This window comes from Phoxinus phoxinus (assembly GCF_949152265.1).
Source record: "Phoxinus phoxinus genome assembly, chromosome: 3".
Classification (NCBI taxonomy): domain Eukaryota; kingdom Metazoa; phylum Chordata; class Actinopteri; order Cypriniformes; family Leuciscidae; genus Phoxinus; species Phoxinus phoxinus.
The window spans coordinates 11,343,509-11,367,587 of NC_136878.1; the positions used below are offsets into that span (position 1 = coordinate 11,343,509).

The 24,079-nt window shown below is 40.0% G+C and overlaps 1 protein-coding gene across 1 annotated transcript in view; it reads left to right on the top strand.

Moving 5' to 3' along the window:
- Window positions 1–24,079, top strand: part of unc13ba (unc-13 homolog Ba (C. elegans)) — a 105,073-nt gene that overhangs the window by 23,057 nt on the left and 57,937 nt on the right. The window contains exons 4-9 of the mRNA XM_079608753.1: window positions 1,671–1,788; window positions 2,448–2,571; window positions 3,049–3,122; window positions 4,313–4,370; window positions 5,937–5,972; window positions 10,613–10,832. Of these exons, the coding sequence (XP_079464879.1) occupies window positions 1,671–1,788; window positions 2,448–2,571; window positions 3,049–3,122; window positions 4,313–4,370; window positions 5,937–5,972; window positions 10,613–10,832 (630 nt within the window). The remainder of the gene's footprint in view (window positions 1–1,670; window positions 1,789–2,447; window positions 2,572–3,048; window positions 3,123–4,312; window positions 4,371–5,936; window positions 5,973–10,612; window positions 10,833–24,079) is intronic.

Here is a 24,079-nt window from a genome sequence, read left to right on the forward strand (position 1 = left end):
CAGGATTATTATTCATGATTTAATTCTTCTAATAACTGTTGCCCTTTTGTTTGGGCATGTCCAAGTTGGATTTGGACCTTATAGGTTAGTTCACACAATAAATGAAAATTCGGTCCTTTACTCACCCTCATGTCGTTCCAAACCCGTAAGACTTTCGACAATCTTCGGAACACAAATGAAGATAATTTTAATCAAATCTGAGCCAGTTCTGTACTCTTCACTGACAGCATCGCAACTACCAGTTTGATGCTTCAAAAAGTTCATAAAGAGATTGTTAAAGTAATCCTATGAATTGAGCGGTTTATTCCAAATTTTCTGAAGAGACACGATCACATTGATCAGCAAACAAACAGAAGCTCAACTGAACCTGCTTGACGCGCGAGAACGCACCTCATTGGTTCTTGCAGAAGCTCAAATGTGCTGCGTAACACATGAGAACAAACCTCATTGTTGTTTATGTGGTGTGTATGTAGCCTGGGAATCCAGACCTAAATCTGAAAGATTAATGCAAATTCAAATTGTGCTCTCGCGAGAACTCTGGATTTCCAGGGTAGTGTGTATGGCAAAATGACATGATATAATTTCAGTAAATTTTTGGCTATGATGTCTATAGTAGGGTTTGATAACTTCCTTTTTGAAGTGCCGTTTATTGTCATTCTTTTTTACAAGGTGACATCCATCCACATTAACCATAACCAAAGCCTGACCCCTTGGGTTCAAATCTCAAAGGGGAAGATTCACAACCACTATGCTGACCTACTTGCAAGATGTTTAACTGCTTTAGATTTTTTTTTGGATAAGAAATGATTTGCTAAGTGAGAAATGTAGTCAAATGGCTGCATTAAAAGCTTTGCTACCAGCATCAAGCTCTTTAGAGACCACTGAGAATCACTAAAGAGGAGTGGGAGAGACAATTATAAGTTTTACAGAGAAATTAAAATATTTAGCAGTAGCAGGACTCCTAAAAGATTCACTGTTCTGATCGTAGGGTTCAGAGAGACCTATAATTAATCCCCCCTCCTCTTCTCCCACTTCCTAAGATAATGACCGTGTCTTTATATTAAATATGATTGTGAAGAATGGGTCTGGTTTCTTGGAATTCTGCAGAGAATATTTCTGTTCTTGTAGTTTAACTTCTCTATAAGAGCTTGTTAAACGCTTGTTAAAAAATTATTTTAGGAGCTGTTTAGACCAATATTGAAGTAAAGTGTTAACCCTAAAGCAGAGTCCACATGGGACACACTGTCAGCTTTTCTCAGGAACAATATATATAGTTTAGATTCCAATGAACGATAGGCAGATCCTTGTTGTTGTTGAATAGATAGATAGATCTCTGATAGACGGACAGACAGGCAGACAGAGTTAGACAGATGGACGGCCAACCATTGCCAATATTGTTAGTTGCCAATATTCAAGAAAGCTTACATTATTTATTTCCATTGTAAAACAGTATTATTAATTATTTTAAATTAAATTGTTATGGTCTGTGCAAAATATTTGCCTAGTACATTTTCTCAATTCACCTACCGTTGGCAAAGCTATTTTTAGACTCCCCTAATGGACACTGATGAAGTGTCTTAAACTCACAGAGAGGTGTGGGTGAAAAAATAATTTATGCATGTCTGTTGATGGTCTGATCTCTATTTCTGTGTCTCTATCTGTGGCCCAAGTGAGATAAATCGTCTGGACCTGGGTCTGGTTGTGGAGGTGTGGAGTAAAGGACTCATCTGGGACACCTTGATAGGAACAGCATGGATCCCACTTAACACTATCCGGCAATCAGATGAGGTAAGTGTGCATCACCAGCCAATCGGAATACAGAGAACATGCCCTCAAGACTCGCACATCTCAACTCGGCTGTCTATCTGCTGAGGCATGAAAGTGCCACTCCCACCCCTTTCACACGATACATTAAGAGCATCTGAGTCATGCCCGGAGCTGAGGTGGGTGGGGAAGGCATTGCAAATGATGTGAAACTTAGCTTGAACTGCTTCAAACTGGACAGTTATGAAATAACCCCAGGGTGCCAGTCAACAGCGCAAATTATATAATTAATGGTCTGATTAAATCAAGAGACAGTCAATTAAGGAATAAGGGTATATAAAGATAACCAATGGTACTTTAAAAAGCTAAAAAATCTAAACCCATAACCTTAAGTATTACTTAAGTAAAATAAACAGCTACTGTCAACAGGCGACCACTTACATTTTCTCTAGAAATGTAGCTAAATTAGTGTGGTTCTCATGAATTTGTAAAATTGAAAATGCAAATACTCTGTAAAACAAATACAGTCAAAGTGCCACTGGTGAAAAGGTATGCTTTCTGACTTGAAAACTCCAAACGCTCCCTCTCCAAATGTGTTTTATCTCTATTTCATGCACTGTATCTCAGAGTCAGAGTTGGCATGACATCTTACAGGTGTTTTTCCCCTCTCTCTTTTGCTCTAGGAGGGGCCTGGAGAATGGACGTCACTGGATTCTGAGGTTCTGATGAAGGAAGATGAGATATATGGCACTAAAAACCCCACTCCTCACCAAGTGCTGCTCGACTCACGTTTTGAGCTCCCTTTTGGTAGTCCTGTTCATTATTATAGTATAGTATAGTATTATAGTGTTTTTCAACTCCAGTCCTTGGGACCAAGAATGTTTTAGATGTCTCCCTATTCAACACACTAAAGAGTTTTAATAAGCGAGACATTCAAAGCATCCTGATAGGTGGGTTCCCAGGACTAAAGTGGAACATGTTATGTTATTTTTTGTTATGTTGTTGAGTTGAGTTTTTAGCACCACTGTATGCCCTAAAAAGTTAAATGAATTGAAAGAATTATTGAGACATATGATTGAACATCATAAGAAAAAGTGAAAGTGAAGGATGCTGCTGATGTATTTGTGATGTTCCTGCTGTAACCTCGGTCTCTCATGTCATATTAAACACTGTGGGCAGAGAAACTAGAAGGGAGCAGTGTGAGATAGTGGAAGCTGGAGTTTTATCAGTATATATCGGACTTTCTTTCCCTCTTATTTCTCCATTATTTTTTGGCTTGTGCAGATATACCCGACGACGAGGCCCAGTACTGGACTAAAAAGCTGGACCGCATCAACTCTATGAGGATACATGATGAGGTACAGACTGCGTGTGTTTAGTTGGAGTAGAGATTTGTGAATATTTACAGTAGAAGTAGTAACATGTTTCTTTTTGGGCCTAGGCATTTAAATTCTTTTTTTTTTTTTTTTTCATTTATTGCATTCTTAAACAATATTAATGCATTTTTCAAAAGGACTCTAGTAAGGTTTGTTTGAGATGAATTTAGAACATCCTTTTCTTGAATTTGAATTTAGATCCAGCAATATAATACATACATTGTTACCGGTTCTTGACTATGTGGTTGTAGTGTATCAACATTCTCCTTCTTGTTTCTCTGGATGCTCTATATCATGGTGTCTAAAATATTTATTACAGATTGTAAATTGTCAACACATCACTGTGCATTGTATAAAAGATTTGCTTGGTCTTGATTAACCATTCGAAGAACAATAAACTGGTATTTATTAATATGTAAAGCCATACTGGGTCACTTGCCCTCATATTTCTGATCTTGGTAAAGCTGCCTTTAAATATGCCGCAACCTCGAACTGGGATTTTCTTGAAACGTCACTGAGGCTGCACAATATGGTGCTTTTTAGTCATTTTAAAACTGTAGTATGCAATTTAAAGAATTACTTCATGACGTGATTTTAATGTTTGAATGTTTTTTTAAATATATATTTTATTTTTATGTTGCTACTTATATATGTGCATATGCAAATCCGGGCTGTTTATCTTGGCCAGGACACCTTTTTAATCTCAGTGAAGGTATTGATATATTTATGATCTGTAATGTTTTTTATTCATTTTCAGCCATAGACTCAAAATAGATCTGTGCATTTTCTTAACAAAAAACAACAACTCAACTTTAGATTTGTATTTTCAAATGTGTATTGATTTGGGTTATGTTGGTATGGGTAGTTTGTATTTTATTTTTATCAATATTGTATTGGTACAACAACAACAACAACAAAAAAGGTATTCTTTAGGGAAAGAATGATCTTCTTCTGCCACCTGGTGTAAGCACTGAGTTACTGCACATTTATATTGCCAAAAGACCAATGTGCTGGACTTAGTTACAAATGACTTCTAGTTGATATGGTTTATTGTCATTTTAGCCAGTGTAAAAATAAGTTTAAGCAAACCTCTATCTTACATAATTTGATTCACCTCATTTATGAAGCTGATGTCAGCTAAAAAACTTTCGGTTTTCCCATCTATTTTTTAGTATTCACTGCAAGATGAAGCACAGAGAAGACAGCTGGCCCCAGTACCCTCCCAGTGTTGTAAGTATTCTCTTTTCATCTTTCCCCTTATAACCACTGTCCATATAAACGACCACAGCTATATATATCTGAAATAAGGGAGAGGCCCACCAACTATTTACCTAACGCTACTAACACCTATCTATGTATATTTCCCAGTGTGTTGTCACAAACAATAAAACAACCAGAATGAAATGTTTATATCTTTATATAAGTTGTTTCGGTAATGATTTGATAGATCAGAAATCATAAACAGAACAAGCATGAATACATATAAAAAAAAGGAAAAGAAAAATACTTTTGGTAAACCAGTACACTAAGTCAAAAAGAATATAGAAAATCTGCAAAGTAAATTAAAGAAAAATAAATAAGGAAATGACAATAACAATAAAGAAACTTATATATAATCAGTTCAGGGTTGGAGATTCCTTGGGAAAGAATAGATTCAATGCAATGAAAGTCAATTTTCAATGATGTTTGTGATGATGTCCCAGTACCACAATGGCTAGCAACATTGACCTTCAAAAACTCAAATAGTCCACAAAGTTACGATCCACCGTGGTTAATCATTACCCTCAGGACATTTATTAATCCATTAGGATTAAATGGATGAAAACCTTCTCTTTCTGGTAAACCTCAATATCCAAAAGGTGGGGCTTTAATGAATCGTACCGATTCCTCACACCATAATATAAGGTCACCTATAAAGAGTCCATCTACAAAAAGGAACAAAAGTCTAGCATTAGCTATATAGGACCTATACATGAATAAACAAGTGCACCACATAGAAGAAACAAAACTTACAAAATTGACCTGGAAACAAAGTTTCTCAATCTGGACTCCCAATAAGTGTTTGCTGGAGGTGCTAGGACAACACCATGCTTCCCGCTTCCAAACACAACTGACTTCCTCTACCCTACTACCAGTTTAAATCAAAGGAGTTATAGCGCACAAGCGCCCCCTAGGAGTGTGTATGAAATATCACATGGGTAACAGCTAACACTGTTACACCCTGTGCAGAAAAACTTCATGACATTTCCCCTTTAAGCCAATAGATGGCAGTAAATAATAGCTGTTGTAATGCATTTAGTCCTGATGATTATGTCGTTCATACTTTTATGTTGTTTGTTTTAATATTGCCAAGATTGTCTTTTTAATTAAAAAAATAAAAATGGTCAACATTTACCCTCATTTTGCCCCAAATCTGTATGACTTTCTTTTTTACTTGAAACATCAAAGATGATAGTAGGCAGAATGATGCTATGATAGTCACTATTTACTTTCATGGTATGAAAAAACGAACGATGCAGTGGAAGTGAATACTGAGACTGTCAGTCTCTCTAACAACGTGATTGTGAGTAAATAATCACAGAAAATTCATTTCTGGGTGACTATCCCTTTAAGCAACCATGAAGCCCTTGAGTAATTCACAGAAATAGTTGATAGTATTTTGTAACAAGAACAGGTGTAGATTTATGATATTGAATGAATAAGAAAGTAGATTTTTCTGCATGTTTTAAACTCTGTGGGTTATGCAGCTATAAATTACAACTGTTTTCTGCTATTTAACTTTCTCCACACCATTAGGCAATTGGACATACTTTGGGTGGAATGATCAGCCGAGTACGTATTTTGTGTGTTGGAACTCATCATCATTTCACTTCTTTCTTTCTTTTACGATGTATTAATTCACAGAGAGAGAAAGAGGGTATCAGATGCAGTTGGCTGCACTTGTAATAGGGAATTTGATTTAAACAACACAAATACACATACAGCTTCTGAGAGTGATTATTTGAGTCAAAAATTTTATATTTATCAGCAGTAGACCAGAATCTAAGACATATAAGGTGTCTAATATACACTACCAGTCAAAGGTTTTGCTACACTACTAAATTTGTTTGCCATCTCAAACCTTTTGATTAAAGCCTTTTATTCTTAAAATTAGTTCTTAGGACAAATCTAAATTGTGCCTGTGTTTTCTTTGAAAAGCCTAGCATTGAATTAAAACTTAATTGATAATCCAATTTGTTTTTATTTGTTAACTTTACTATTATTCTAAAATTTGGAAAATAGTAATAATAATTAACGTGTTGGTGTGCCCAAGCCATTAAAGCAGGGGTGGGGAACGTCGGTCCTGGAGAGCCATAGCCCTGCAGAGTTTAGCTCCAACCCTGAAAAAAACTCACCTGATTGTAGCCTTAATGATCCTAAAGACATTGATTAGCTGGTTCAGGTGTGTTTGATTAGGGTTGGAACTAAACTCTGCAGGGCTATGGCTCTCCAGGACCGACGTTCCCTACCCCTGCATTAAAGGGATGGTTCGGAGTAATTTCAACCTAGGGTCTTTTCCACCATGACCTCGAGCAAAAAACACTTGCCTGATGGCTTATGCTACCGCTAACCCGGACGTCGAGGTCACTTCCGTGATTTGGGAAAAGCCCGTAAAAGTCTTGTGCGATCACCCGGTGTTGCTGAAAAAGTTTTTGGGTGTATCCAATTTTTATTTTTTTATTTTTTTGAAGTGTTGACAACTTTGTGTTAACTAATAATTGTGTACTGTATGTACTTTACTGTAACAAGGTCAGATGTTATTGGAAGAAGGAGGCGGGAACCGGTGAACATTCAACACTTTTAATAACAAAATAAACAAAACAAAAATGAAAGTATAAGCCAGGAGCCCCTCACGGATGACTGCTGGCCACATAAAACAGACACAACACATCAAATAAAATCCAGGCCTGGGGTCCGTTCTTCGTACGTCGCTAACTCACTTAGCTGGATTTGATTGTTGGCGATTTGGCATGATCTTGGATTGTTTGGTTCTTCGACGCTCATCCTGGACTTGCTGTCATAGCAACAGGTGCGCAATCTTAAACCTGCTCGCGAGCAGGCTTATTTCATGTTAACAGGATTAGATCCCGGCTTTATAAGCGGAGGTGATCCGGGAAGTCCTTTAGCGCAGCGCGATAGCGTACTTTTTAGAGAGATATCGTTTTTCTCGTGACTCGTGAGTGTCATTTGTATCATTAATTTGTTGGAACAACACATTTAATGTCGGAGTCGGGCTTTAAAAACAGCACAAACTGTGTGCATTTCCCTGAGATTCTTTGCGAGTGATACGGTGAACTTGGTGAAAAGTGCTGCCTGTCGTGCCATTCACAAAGTTTACCTCGCGCTCAAGCTTTTTTTTTTTTTTTATGTTTTTTTATGTTTTTTTTCAGACCCAAGGTTGTAAAGCAGATTTTTTTTTTTTTTTTTGCCAATGCATTTACATTATATTTTTTAATGAAGATCATGCAATCATGACTTGGCCAATAAGTATGATTTACAGTAGCCTTTGTGTCAGGCTTCACTAACGTGATTGGTGCCAGAGACTGTACACACGTTCCCATCAAGGCCTCAATGAAGAGGATTTTGTGAACAGTGTAAATGTGCAGGTAAGTTACTATTACAATTCTAAATGTATCATATTTGTAATATTATATGAAAAAAAAAAAAAGGAATGGAATCAAAAAGTATGCAGTTGACTGACTAAAATGTCTTGGTGGCACTATACCATATCAGTCACATAGTCACATGTAGCACATTATTTGAACATGGAAACGGAAAATATAAATATCAAGCACACTGTATATAGGCTACACGTATTCTGAGCCTAACATAACTATTTTTTTTCATTATGTAGGTGATTACAACATGCTTGGAGACACAGGGGCTATACCTGCAGACAGTATTTGATGACCCCATTCCCTGACCCACAACCCGGACAATGGAGCTCTAGCCAGGACAAGGGCACAGTTTTAAATTGAGCATGGGCAACTAAAGGGAAAATTTCAGTGTCTGAAAAGTCTGAGGGTTGCACCTGACAAGGACTGTGACATTATTGTTACATGTGCCGTATTACACATCATTACACATCAGAAAGGAGAGGATCCCTGTGGTGGAGGTGCAGCCTGATGGTGACCTCGGGCGGACCTAGTAGCAGAGCGGCACCATTTGTGGGACACCATTTTTTAAAATTCACTAAATGTTTAATAAAAGTCAAGACAAATAAGCTTAGTTCCTTTTTTATTTCAATTATTCTTTGTAAAGAAAAGCCAGTGATCAAACAATCTTTTGCCTGCAATAAGATATATTATGCAAGGTCAGCAATAGTAGTGTGAAATAATATATTAGAAATTACTCTGAAGTTCCTTTGAAGCAACTCTATAGTGCCAGTTTTATTACATAGGAACGGATAGCACCCTGTCGTTATTTTGTGTGTGTGTGTGTGTGGGTGGGTGGTGGGGGGGGGGGGTGCTTTACTTTATGCTTTACTTTCATAAAGTAAAGCAATTCAGGCTTTAGACCAGCCATTTGGATAATAGGCCTACTTAATTTAATGCAGCAACAAATTATTTTACAGTGTACTAAGATAATTAAAAGCTCATTTACCAGTAATGAAGCTGTTGCTGCTACTGGTCCCTGCCGTGGGTCTAAGGAAGAGATGCCCCCCACAATAGGGTCAATTCATATTCAACCCAAGGGCCAGCCCTTCTGTCGGGGAGTAAGTGGACAAGTGGACAGTAAGCAGGACCACCACCTGTTTTTTATTAAAATTTGTATAGCCTTTTTCTTGGTTGCTGCACATGAACAACACATGCACATCATTTAACGGTGTATTTTTAAAAGAGACCAAGAACAGTATAAGTAGCTTAGTAAAGATTACCATTTTCACTTTTACTTGTTCCAATGTTCTAGTGGGTGGTGGCTCTGACATTACAATGAACAAAGTAATTATGAAATATAATTATAATACAAAAATGTATATAGGCTACTGTAACAAGTGATAGAAACATTTAACATGGTCCCCACTATTGAATTTAATTTGTTTGCTACTATTTGCCAGCCCCATCTCCTGGCTTTTACAGACTTTGATGTCTTCCCTGGCGTTTTCATTAAACATTAAAATTCCGCATTAACTTCGACTACTAGCTTTTGCTCTGCTGCGGAGAAAAACTGTGCGTGCTCTTTGGCCACGGTGAGCCAATAGCAGCGTTGCTGATCAATGTTTCTACTATCGATACATATCCCCTTTTAAACCAGCGCATGCACGCGCAATTATCTCAGATAACTCAATCCAGCTATACTAATCATAACCGGCTGGTGTGTTCGAAAAACCCAATTAGCCAGATCATGATTAGGCCGATTATATCATCTTGGATGTCTCGTTTGATCTCGGATGTTTTAAGCAACGTACGAAGAACGGACCCCTGGCCTCTCTCTATCTCCACTGTCGTCGCTCCCCCTTTTATGCTTCTGCTCCTCCGTGAGAGATACGAGACCGGTGTGTCGCGCAGGTATCGCTCATCAGTAATCACGCCACCGGCCCTTGACCTCGTCCTGCTCGCCACATGTACTTACAAACTTTACAATGCCTCCTTTTATGATTACAGAACCTATTTGTACTACTGTAGAAGTTTGGTACCATTCCGGGCATTATTAGTGGGGTAATTTACGAGATACAACCTTGGATCCATTAGCGCCTGTACAAAGCCATTCGGCTGATATCTCTAAATAAGCTCTAACTTTAATAATGTTCGACCAAGGGAAAAAAAGCTTCTGGAGGGGGTGTTTGGCTCAAGGTCATGGTGCAAAGGACCCTAGGTTGAAATTACTCCAAACCATCCCTTTAACTACAACAAGACTAAGTTTAGTGCATACAGTATGCAAACTGAGGTTTTGCACTATTCTCTTTCCTTTCCCACTTTGGCTTTCCATAATTCTTTCATTTACCATTTATTTTGCTTCATGCATTTATTTGTTATGTGTATTATTTGTATTTAGAAATGTGTAATTGAAAAATAACATCTCCATGAACTTTTTTCAACATTTAAGATTTAATATACTGGATATAAGGTAAAGCGAAGATGCTGTGACTGGTCACCATTTCTTTATAAGTTTCACAATTTTGAATCGCCTTTTAGCTTTTATGCAGTGATCTGACAAATAAACTTTGTGATATGAAATATGAAGTCATATAACATAACTGATGTATAATATTTTTTCAATTTGTTATAAAAATTGTTTATTATGGAGTGTAGCATATCACACTGTTTTGTCACTGCTTTGTTAATGTTCACTATCCTTTTGAATTTGTACGTTGGAGTCTCTGCCCTGAACACTCAAATACAGATGCTATATGAAATGAAGTGAATGCAAAGTTTTAGGTGCAGTCCTCCCTGACAAGACTTTACTTACATCTGGATTTCATTGTGCTGTAGCTTTCGATGACCACGACAGTGCTGTGGATGACAGGGACAGTGATTATCGCAGTGAGACAAACAGCAGGCCTCCACGATACCACACCACAGCTCAACCTAATTCCTCCGTACATCAGTATCCCATTGGTCGAAGATTACAGCATGAGGCATTGCCAAAAGAGTCTAGGACAGACTCTATACAGAGCTATGACTTGGATTATAGAGAAGGAAGGGAACAGAGGTTTGTTGAAACACTTGATTACACAAACACATTTGAAAATATTGCATTACCCACATATAATCTAAAAATCCTTAAAACAAGATACATTTATTTGATGCAACCCTGAATAAGCTACTATGAGTTGTTTTTAGATAATGTGTTTTGAATATAAGTGCATTTCTTACTGCACTGGCAAAATTGTTTACTTGTTTTAGGTTTAAACAAGGTAAAATCAAGTACAGTGTTCAACAGTCGGTCATGCAGTAGGACAAAATGCACTTATGTTCAAGATGTAATCTATGAAGCCAAGTCATAATATCTAAGAGTCGCTTCTAAAGTCAAGTTATAAAATCTAAAGTTAAGTAATTTTTTTGCAGTAAATCTACCTTCAGAAAATATTTTACATCATTTCAGTTGTTTCATACATTTGTATTTATATTTCTTTGTTTTTATTCATCTATATATTTTGATTTGAAGATTTTGTTAATTTCTCTTTCTACTCATTCTCATCCTCATCTATGCTTTTGGCACGTTCAATTTATGCACATCAGATTTTCAAGTGGTACAGATGATGTCCGGATGATTCCAGTGGACTCAGGCATGGGAGTTGAAGACTGGGAGACCAAATACAAAATTAATGACAACATACTGGATGATTACCTGGAACCAGCGCAGAAAACGTGGGATGATGATGATGAGACCAAGAGTGAAATTTATAGAATCGTGAGCAGCCCGGGTGACTCCAAAGGCAGTCAGTTCTATCAGACAGTAGAGTGTGATGCAATGTCCCCTGATGATGCTGAGGAGTATGATGCATCTGGAAATCCCATCAGGACAACAGCCACAGGTAGCAGTAATGTCCGTTTGGTCTATAAGGAAGCTAGAAATTTTGAGGATGAAATTTCACCTCCCGAGATTTCCATCCTCCCTTCAATTAGGCAACTTCGTAGGGCAGACCAAGCATTAAATACGGAGGGGCTGTTGTACAAAACCAGGATGTGGGCCAAAACCTCATTTGAAGACACCCTTGAGAACTACACAATTTATTGTGAGGAGGAGGAAGCCAGGATGAGAGCAAGAAGTGAATATGGTTCTGTAGGATCTGATGAAATGCAGTTCTCTCTTGGGTCTGAAGAGGAGCTGGATGATATTGCGTTTGTAGAAGAGAATGCACAGTTTGAATATGACCGTTACTACAATAACTCAAGATATATTTCCTCTTATGATGAATGGTCACAGGGCTATTATGAACAACATAATAGCATGGAGGATATTTGCACAAGGGGCCCAGATGAAATGGTGTCACCTGTGGAGCAACCAAATAAGCAGTATCATGATACTATGGATGAACTTCAAAACTTAGTTGACACAGTGTCAGAATATCTGGCTGGAAGAGAGGAGGAAATTAGTAAATATGAATCAATGCAAAAATCTGTCACAACAACAGAAACAGGGAGTGAAGAAATTAAAACTGAGGGTAAACCAGCTGAGGTAAAAGAGGAAAATGCTGTAGGACAAGGTATTACAGGTGTTAAAAATGCCATGAGCTCATTGCTTAACTCATTCACAAATACTAAACCAGCAGCTGAAATGACAGAATCAACAGAAACGGCAGCAAAAACTCCATCTCCAGTTCCTCCCCAGGCAGAGTCTGGTATTTCCAAACTGTTCTCTTTCATACCTAAACCCACTGGTAGTCCAACTCCTGTCGCTGTTGTACCACCTGCTAATCAGGAACCTAGTGCAGACAAGAAGTTCTCATTGCAGTCACTGTTGCCATTTCAGTCCCCAGAGGTCAGTCGACCACCTAGTGCCACATCAGAGACTGATGCTACGAACATTACTGATTCAAGTGGCTCTCAAACTCAGGACTCCACTCCAAGTCAGACTCAAACAGTGGTTGATTCAGTGCTTGGAAGATTGAGCCCTTTCAGGCTTTTTGGAGACAAATCTAGAGCTGACAATACTTCACAACCAAATATATCTCAGGGAAACACAGAGTCTAAAGAAGCATCAATGGATAAATCCAAGAGTTTTTCTTTAGAGGGGTCTGGCACACAACCTGAGCACCAGTCCTCATGTGGGGGATCAGGAAGTGGGTCAGTAGAGCTCTTACCTGAAACAGAATCATCTGGAGAATTACCTGATTCCATGCCCAGAGGGGCTAAGCTAGGAGAGAGTAAAACTGAAGCAAAGTCTGCCAGTCACATACCTGCAGAAGACCCTGGATTCTTTAGCCCCTTTAAGAAGTCATTGAACTCACTCATATCAAACAATAAACCTGATGATAAGCCAGCTGAGGCCCCCTCAATGTTCTCTATTTTTAAGCCAGTCGAGGCTCCAAAATCGGAGGATGTGTCTGGTACTTTTGGCAATAAATTAAAGCTTCCTTTCTTTTCATCGGATGCTCCAGTTAGTACTCAGGTGCCTAAACAAGAGGGTGGTGTGCTCTCTGGATTTCTAAAATTGACAACAGGTGAAGATCCCAATCCATCTAAACCTGGCGGACTCCAAACTGGTGCTAAATCGCCACTGTCCAGTCGTTCAGCATTGCTTGAAAGTGTTTCCAAAGGAAATACAGATACTGGTTGGTTCTCTAATCTGTTTAAAGCCAGTCCAACCGAACCACCAAAGCCACAGATTGGAACACAAGCCTCATCAAAGCCAATAACAGCAACTGCACAAAGTATTCCCATTGTTGTTGTGAATCCTGTAAAACCAGCTAATGTAGAAGAAGCTTCTGCAGATATAATCATAGAAACAGTTAAAAAATGTCATAATGAGTGCCTGTCTACTGAAAATCAAAGTGAGATTAAAATAGATACACTGGATGCAGACCAAGTTGAGAGAAATGAAAATCCATCTAAACTTCAAGATGGAGCAAATGTTGAGCCAGAGGACCAATGTCATCCAAAGTCTCAGGTGCAACCAAAGCCCCAAACTGATACACAAGCACACCCCAAGTCTCAGGGCTTGCTATCTGGTATTTTATCTGGCAACAACAAACCCCAAACAAATTCTGGTCAACCTCAACAGGGTGGATTATTCTCAGGGCTACTTTCCACTGTTACTGGCACCCAGAACTCAAACCAGGCTGAACCAGGGGCTGCACCTCCTCAGTCAGGAGGACTGTTGTCAGGAATATTGAAAATGGCTGCCCCAGAAAGCTTTACCACAAGCAGCCAATTAGCAGACCAACAACAGCAACATCCCTCCAACAAAGGGAGCTCTTTTCAAGAATCACCTGCAAATACTCAAAGCCCCAGCCAACCACAGCAGAACACTGGAATTTTCTCTGGGTTATTCAAATTGGCCAGTGATACAGTTTCAAGCCCCCAAACAGCAAATATCCAGTCAGCACCAGGCCATGAAAATCAAAATGTCACTAAGCAAGTAGCATTGGAGGGCACCTCCAATGAGCCATCTCAAGGAGCTTCACCTCAGCCTCAATCAGGAGGATTCTTATCTGGGCTTTTGAAGTTGGCCAAACCTGAAACTGTCCCAGCACCCGGAGACGTATCCCAACCTCAACAGCAGCAAACATCACAACAGAGCAGTAGTCCACAACCAAGTCAACAACAAACAGACACAAAGAGTCAACTGCAATTTCAGCCACAGCCAGTTGAACCACCTCCAAGTCAAACAGGAGGACTTTTGGGGGGGCTCCTAAAACTAAAAGAGAATGCTGTTGCAGGGTCACAACAGCCAAGTGGCCTTGGCAGTCAGCCTAATCAACAACAATCCAGCAAACCAAATGCACAGCCACAACCTCCACCTACTACACCAAGTGGAATGTTTTCAGGATTTATTAACAAGCTAACAGCCCCAGAGAGTGCTCCTCAACAGACACATCCTGTAAATAATACACTGACCTCACAACCGAGCACTAAACATCCTGAACAACCGTCACCTTCTCAGACAGGTGGCTTCCTTTCTGGCCTGTTTGGTATGGGCGCTTCAGACATTAATAATGCCAAAGATCCAGCCCCCCCAAGTCATCCACAACAGGAAGCCCCTTGTTCTGGTCCACCTAATGCACAGCAAACTAACAGACAAAACTTGCAACGTCAAAACCAAGTTCCACCTCACCAGGTACCACAAAATGGACCAAGCGGAATGTTCTCTGGATTGCTTAATAAGATTGCAGATACTGCCACTGCACAACCCCCATCACAAACCATGCAGCAAATCAGTAGATCTGGTCAAAATGAAAGTGCCCCCCAGCAGGGTGGGTTCTTTTCTGGGCTTTTTTCAACACCAACACAGTCACAACAAGAACAACCAGGATCCAGCCAACAGCAGCAGGGAAACAGGCAGCCTTTACAAAGACAAAATCAGATTCCCTCTCATACTCCAACTCCTGAGCCAGCACAAGGGGGTTTGCTTTCAGGCCTTTTCAACAAACTTGCATCAGTCGATACTCCAGCTCAGTCAACAAAATCTGTTCCTGTAGGTCAGCCTAACCAACAAACAACTAGGCCAGATGCATCAGGACAGAGTCAAACTTCTACCCAGCAGCCACCCCCTCCAAGCCAATCGGGTGGACTTCTTTCTGGTCTTTTAAAAATGGGTTCAGAAGCTGCAACTCAGAAATCACCTTCTGTAGGACAGCAGCCACATTCTGCCCCTGGAAGCCAGCTGCAAAGTCCACAACGTCAAGGTCAGACTGCGTCACAAGGAGCAACACAGTCTGGTGGTCTATTTTCTAGCATTTTCAAAATGACCACCTCTGATGAATCTGTGCAACAACATACTCAGTCAAGCAATCAGCCAGCAAATGCGTCTGTTCAAAGTGCAAGCAATCAGCAAAATGAGTCTAGTAGCATCTTATCTGGGTTTTTGAGCAAACTTACTACAACAGCTGAAGAACCAACAGCAACAAACAAAGATTCTCCTGGTCAGAGTCCGAAACAGCAGCAACAAGACCGTTCTGGAATTAAACCTAGTCAAGGCCGCCCACAGATTCAGAGGGCCAAACCAGTTGAACTGTTGTCCTCTGAAGATGGTGGTGTTGAAAAAGATAAAGTTTCAGCACAAAAACTTTTCTTGTCTGGATTATTTAACAAGGCATCAGAGGAAGATACTTCATCCAAACTTCCTTCTCTTCAGACCAGAGACGAAACAAAAAGTAGTTCCAATATTGGTGCAGGTGTGCTTTCTGGGATTTTTAAATCTGGAGCCAGTGAAAATGACTCTCCAGCAAAAAGTAAGGACCAAGAGAAGGGCTTTCTTGATCGACTGATGTCTAAACAGAGTAAAGATGAGCCCACTATTTCGGTTACCAGCAGCACCGGGAGTTTAGAGACAAACAAATTAGTAAGTGAAGCTTCTCAACAACCTACTAATCTGCATCCTGCAGTGCAATCCACGCAACAGTACATGGAGGAGATCCATAGACTCTTATATGGCACGTCCACTAATTATGGATACCAAGATCTATTGTATACATTTGCTGAGCATGGTGTGATTCCCCCAGAACTGTATGAACATCAGTGTCTCATAGAAGCTCTTCTTTGGCAGCAACTGAATGATTATGCTCTATTGGAGACCCTAGCAACACAAGTTCCAGACTGTTATTCTGCAAATCAAGTGGGAATGCCATTACCTTCTGAACCAGTTGTAGAGACACCTGAATGGTGGAACTTGAAAAATATGGATCCTAGTCAGTTCCATATACCCTCACATCCTTGGCAGGATGTTGTTAATCTGCCATTTCAAAGTAGTCTTCCACTAGCAAATGGAGAGGATGTTTTTGTATTTGACATGAGTAACGCAAGCAGGAAATCCTGGGGAGGCTGTGACCATTTAGATGACTTCAGTGATAAAAGAAGCAAAAAGCCTTGGATGGAGAAAGCAGCTGCGGTTAACCTCTCAACGGATGCAACGGCAAAAATATATTCATCCCAGTCAATGTCAGACTGTAGACTAGATGGCAAAAATGCCTCAAAAAAGATCCCGAAACCACTTTTGGATTTTAAATTTGACTCAAGATTCTTCAAACGACTCGCTGAAAAAAAGGGGCCATTGGATTTGACTCCAGGTGCAGTCAACCTCAGTAGCGCTATGACTGCTAGTGGAGATCTAGAGGATGACATGTTTTTTGAAGATTCTGAGTGGTACCAGCAGTGGCTGTCCTTGTTGGAGCAGGGAATGTGGTGGCCAGCTGAGGAAGGAGACTGTGGCTATTATGTTCACATGGATGAAGAATACATTTACTCTCTTTTGACTGATAGGGCTGGTAAGCACCTTTATGCATGTGCAACCCCAGAGGAGAGCCGTGCTTTAAAACAAATCACTGAAAATATCTCAAGTATTCTGCATAAAAAAGACAATCCAAAAGTGACCCTTTGTGGTTTTAAAATACCTCTATTCAATGAAGATGAAGTGTTTTGGATACCAGGAAAAAATCAGTGTGACTCGCACCTCTTAAATGCTCCTGTTGATTTGTCTTCAGCTCTACAGAAAGGTGACAGGATTATGAACATGAATCTTGAGCGGTTCTCCCAAATGTTTCAGGAGTCCATAAATGCACAGGCAGAGCAACCTGTTGACTTCAGTGTGTACAAACTCAAAAAAGTACAAATGGGATCAGAAAAGCCAAGTACAATTTCTACTGAGGAGCAACAAGAAGCAGATGACCTCTCAAGGAAAGCAAATAATCCATGTTATGGAGGGCCATACTGGAGAAATCAGGGTATTAAAGAACTTTTTCCTGAAGTATCTGTGCCACAGTCCTCTTCTCAAGTTATGTGTACTTCATCAGTGGGCTATAGACATTATCCCTCAAATATGAAACCTTCAATTCCTCAAATCACGATTGGACATGTAGATGATAATAAGCCTGTTGACCAGAAAACTCAGTATAGGCAAACTTCCCAACCTGATTTAACAATTGGAAACTTTATTGAAAAGACCACTACTGCACCGCAAACAGCTAAAAGCACAGCATCAGCAGGATCTACAATTACACCACAACCTCAGGCCACTTCTAGAAAACTTCCTGATCTACTGAAGAGCAATGGAAAGCCAAATACATCGACTAGGACACTTCCTGTAACACCAGTAAATTCAACAAGGCAGGATGGGTTTAGACAGCCCAGTGCAACCACCACACCTCAAGTATTACCTACTCCACCAGCCTCAGTTTTGAGCACGCAACTCACAAGTATTGCTTCTAAGCCCTCTGCTGTGTCTCAGAAACACAAACTGGCAAGACAGCCATCACAGTCAAAACAGTCTCCTTTATCAGATAAAGTTTTGAATTTCGAAGGCTCAGAGAAAGTGTCTAATTTTGAAAGCTCTAAAACTGAAGTTGTTCCCTTAAAGCCAAAACCTTGCACAGTGATGTCAAATCAAAGAATCTCATTGCCACCACCACAGAATTTGCTTTTTAACAAACCTCAAATGGCAGTCGACTCATTTTTTTGTAGTAAACCTATGGATTTCTCTGGAACCATGATCAGAAAAGACAAAGGTAATGATGAGAAAACTCCATTAGATACTCATGCTGAAAGATGTATTTTGGATGTCGTTGACTTTACCACAGCAAAAATAAACGTTAAAAAACAGATTGAAGAGACATCTGACACGAGTGAGACAGCGGCTACTGATCTGACTGTTGAGGTAAATAAGGAAGTGAAAGAAATCAATGTCACCTTTCCAGCTCTAGAGGTCCGCAATGTACCTCTCGGAACTGTATCTACTCCACCCTCTCCGAGAAGCAGACCACAGTATTTTCCTCCAGACTGTGGAGTTCCCAGACAACATGACAGTGGTGGCAATGAAGCACCCATATCACAAAAACAAAAACCTCAGCTTGCTAAACCAGCCTCAGAACAGATGCCCCAGGCAAACAGTACTCAGGTAAGGTCTAACCGAGTCATGGTGGATTCGCCCTCAAAGGTAGCATTCAAGTCAGCCTCAACACCAGCTCAACTTGATAGGCTAGAGGGAGGGCCATTTAAGCAAAGTGCCAAACCCAGCCAGGTGCCAACTTCCATACCTCGGGCACCATCCCGTCATACATGTTCTGAAATAAAGACATCACCAATGTTAAGCCCAGCATTGCAGAAGCCTTCTCAAAATAAACATATTGGCCTCATAAGGCAGACTTCACTTGCTAGTGAATCTTTGAGAATTAGTCCCATGACTGGACAATCATATAAGGAGAGCACCGCTCCAGCTAATTCAGTCAAAGCTACTCTAGATATGACTTCAAAGACAGTCAAAAAAGATATGGGGACAATAATCACTGAGAGCTCAGCAACTGAAGCTGTACCCCTTGTAAGAAGCAGACGTGCCTCACTGACAGAAATGTATACAGGTTCTGTTGGTTTGCCTTTGCTTGTAGAGCCATCACCACAAGAGGCAAATCTTCTCATACAAAGGCATCGATCATTACCCCAGCTCTTATCTAGTGAATCCAAGTTTTTTCAAGAAGGCCCTGTTTTACTCACCCAAAACCATATTTACAACAAAACTGCAAGTTTGCCACTACAACACACTCATTATCGTCAATCAGCAACTGCTCCATCAAATGCAATTAAAGCTACATTAGATATGTCTGCAAAATCAACTACTCGTTCGGCTGTGGTAGCTGAGGCAGTTCAAAATGAAGCACTGCCACTTGTGAGAGCAAGGTCGACATCAATCTCAGATGGCAATGAAGAGCTTGTTGGATTGCCTTTGGTTGTTGAGCCATCAGTACCAGAGAAAAATCTTCTCCCACAAAGGCATCAATCACTGCCACAGCTCTTATCTAGTGACTCCAAGTTTAACCAGGAAGGCCCTGTTTTACACAGCCAAGATCATCATTACAACAGAACTGTAAGTTTGCCCATGCAACCTTCTCATTATCTTCAATCAGCAAGTGCTCCATCAAATGCAATTAAAGCTACATTAGATATGTCTGCAAAATTAACTTCTCGTTCGGCTGTGGTAGCTGAGGCAGTTCAAAAAGAAGCACTGCCACTTGTGAGAGCAAGGTCGACATCAATCTCAGATGGCAATGAAGAGCTTGTTGGATTGCCTTTGGTTGTTGAGCCATCAGTACCAGAGAAAAATCTTCTCCCACAAAGGCATCAATCACTGCCACAGCTATTATCTAGTGACTCCAAGTTTAACCAGGAAGGCCCTGTTTTACACAGCCAAGATCATCCTTACAACAGAACTGTAAGTTTGCCAGTGCAACCTTCTCATTATCTTCAAACAGCAACTGCTCCAGCAAATGCAATTAAAGCTACATTAGATATGTCTGCAAAATCAACTACTCATTCAGCTATGGTAACTGGGGCCGTTCAAAAGGAAGCACTCCCACTTGTCAGAGCAAGATCAACATCGAGCTCAGATGGCAATGAAGAAGTTGTTGGTATCTCTTTGATTGTGGAGCCTCCAACACAACAGTCGAAAACTCTTCTCAGGAGTTACGAATCACAATCAAATGTTACACAAAGTGATTCTTCGCAACAGAGGATGGATTTGAAAACATCACAGTTCAGTCAAGGCTTAAGCCAAAAAACACCTAGTTGGCAAGCAGCCTATGCTCCACCCAGTGCAGTTGGGACAATTGAAGATATGTCTCCAAAGCCAACTGAAAAAGTCCAAGAGGAAAAACAAGAATTATCTCCAATGCCATTGATTAAAAGAAAAACATCAGATACTGTGATTGCCACAGGGACATCTGTTGGATTGCCTTTAATTGTAACACCCTCTAATTCCCAAGAATACCTTCTGTTGGAGTCTAAATCTCAATCACAATTGCAGCAAAGTTCAGATAAGGAAACACTGAAAGAAACGAATAGTGTTACTTCAAGCCAGCCATCCCTTGAAGTCAGAAGCATCTCTGCTAAAGTGGGTTTCTTTCAAAGCAAAGCTGCCACATTACAAATGACACGACAATCATCTCTTTCAGGACAACCCAACAGAATACCTACATCACCAGCTAATATAATCAGGGACATAGTTGACATGTCTCCAAAACTCTTGTCAGAGCCATCAGAGATTTCTGGAGACCTTATCATGGAACCTGGTGTGCTGTCACTTGTAAAGACAAGAACAACCACTGATACTGAAGTATTAAAAAGTCTAGCTGGTGTGTCTCTAATTGTAGAACCTCCTTTGTATCCTAAACCAGTTCGAGGGCAAATCAAATTGCCTGATGAAAAGTCCTCTTTTTCTTTGAAATCAACTATAGCTCAAGGAACAAAAGTACCTTCGGCACCAGCTAACACAATTAAATCCACTATTGATATGTCTGTGGTCCGATCAACTTCTAAGATGTCTAACTCATCAACAGGAGACATGTTTCCAAGGGGAGTATTGCCTCTTGTCAAAGATAAAGTATCCATCAACAAAGATTCAATAGGAATGTCATTAATAGTTGAATCTTTTTCACCTTCTGAGCAGATCCCTCAAAAAATGTCACACTGTATATCCTTACTAGAAGAAAAAGGTAATCGACACCGAATACAATTATTGGATGGACGTCATACTACAGAAAATTTGTTGCGCCAGCAGATCCCTACCTATCATCGGAATGGAATCCTCCCAATCTCAAAGCTACAAACTGTAGAATCTCAGATCTTGAGCAAACCGGTTGACTTTTCTTCTATTGTTTCACCTACAAAGCACAACAGCTCCTTTGTTCTTCAGAATGGACATGGACATCCTGTGGATTTTACTAGAACTGAAGAGGAGAAATCAAGGATTGGAAGCAGATATCCCAAAAATGGTAGTATTACTTTTAATAAATCTTATGTTGGGGCTGTTGACTTGACTGCTGACATAATTATTGATGTAAATGGAAACAAAAGTGACAATGATGTCAAAGATCTTTCATCTCCAAGAACTACTAGCATATCTACTCTGAACACATCGGCATGTACAGTGCCTATATATGCTGTTCAGAGTTTCACTACAACAAATAAGCAGGATTCTCCCCAACTGTCAGAAAATCAGGAAATATTGGCCACCCAATCAAATAATTTACCTAAATCTCAAGAATCATATCCATTTTTTCAGTCCAACATGCCAACTCAAATGGCAGATACATCAGTTCAGATGAAATATAATTTGCATAGAACTGATATGCATTTCTCCAAACATTCTGTACAACTAAAGGAAGCACAAAATGAACCTGCTGAACCAGTCAACCCACAGCTTCTGGATAAGGGGCTTCCATTTGCAAGCAGTACAAGTGTTGATTCACATGGCTCTCTGCTCTCTACAGAAATCAATGATTCATTTAAAGTGGTGACCTTCAGTGACCTGTCCCAAAAATCTATGCCTCACATAAATTGCTCAGAGCATACAACTAATCAGCAACCAGCTCAAATGTCTATCATTAGTAGGCAGATGATAAGACACCAGTCAGTTCCCTCAACATTAACTGAGAATAAAGGGAGTCAACTTATTCAGCAGGCTGAGCCATTTATTACTTCAACTACTGTCTCAAGACCGAAAGGTCTTATCAAGCAATCAACAGTGGAAAGCTTAGGAGATGATTGCATCCCTCAGAATGGGACTGCTACTTTCGACGAAAGGCCACTAGTGTTAGACAAAACACTTGTTCATACTTCAATTGTCCCAGTTATATCTGCTCAAGATGTATCCATACCTGACCAGGATTTGTCATCTAACTTTGTATCTACTACTGCAAACTTGCCAGTAATGACTTCTGCCATTGTACTAGAATCAGTAGTCGTCGTACCCACAAGTACTACAAATTCTGACGTTTCCATGACATGTCCAAAACCATATTCATCAAGTCCAGCTGTCATGCCAAGTGTTATGGATGGTCGTCAACTACCTCCATATCAAGTCTCAATTTCAGGCCCAGCCACAAAGACGTCAGTCAAAGGATTGATATCGTTATTTGATGGGGCAGTCTCACAGCCAACAACAGCTAATGTCTCACAAATAAGTGATAAAATGATACAGTCAATCATAAAACCATCACTTCATCAGTGTATTGAATTTAACCAAGAAATTGCAACATCTACAAACGGGACAGTGACAACAGCAGCAGATGCATCAGTGTTCAGTGGAACCATAGTAACTACTGGTCAAGCACATACTGCACCCCCATCTTTAGTCGATACACCCACAGAGCCTTTTCCAAGTCCAGTATTTACTACACCAACTTCTGTATTAAGTCCACCTGTTGAACTTAATGAAGTCTCCCCAGTTCTACCAGCTCGAGTTTCCCCCATTGACCAATCTTTAAGAAGTTCACTAGTACAACATAACAGAACATCAGTTCCTCAGATCACAGAGGCATTTGCTGAAAGTTGGGCTCCAACATTTGGTGGCACAATTTCTCAGCCAATTAATGTTTTTGTGCCAGTAGTGTCACAGTCTCAAGTAAACACTTCTGAAAGCATTCCCTTTGCTGAAGTTTCAGTCACAAGTGATACATCTTTTCCGGTTGCCACCAGCCTTCCTACATCTTCCAGTGGGTCTATAATTACCCCCTTAACACTCCAAACACAATTGAAAGATGCACCATTTATGCTTATGTCTGGCAACCAGACTGATTCGGGCCCACCAGATAAAATGTCTACTCTACTTCATTCAGCTACAGAAAGTGAATGTGATGCCCAGTATATGTCAATTCAAGCGACTTCACAGGCCTCTGTACCACAAACAGCAGCAATGTCTGAATTGGTTTCAACACAAGATACTGTGGTGGACAATGTTAGTCAATTTGATGTTACCCCCCAACAGTTTGTTTTGTCTGAGATGATGTCTATTGAAGAGGTACCTTCTTTCACTACAGTTTCACCCACTGAGCTAGAGGGGCGAACATTAGTTTGTTCTGGTTTGGGACCAAGAAAGATGCTTATCCCTCAGATCATGATTTCAGAGGCTAGTAGTCCTGAAGACTGTCCTAGTGAAGAAGATATCTTGACAGATGAACTTGATACAACAGAGCAAGATGATTTTGCTTTATCTCTCATTGACAAGACCCCTATGGAAAGTAATGTTGGTTCTCAAGAAAAATTAGCTTCAGTGGATGTGGCATCTCAAATAATTGACAGTCAGAGCATCACAAATAATTTATCTAAAATAATGGCATCCCCAGAGGCTCTAACAGAGGTTTCTGAGATTAAAAAGGATGACTCCATTGAGGATGCATCAGCACCATTAATACTAAGCACCGTTGAACAAAATGAGAGTATCTACCCTGAGGCCAGCTCTTTTAAAAAAACCTATCTTGAAGATTACAATAAAGATGACCAGGTTTCCAGTGGTTTTAAACAAGAGTCGAA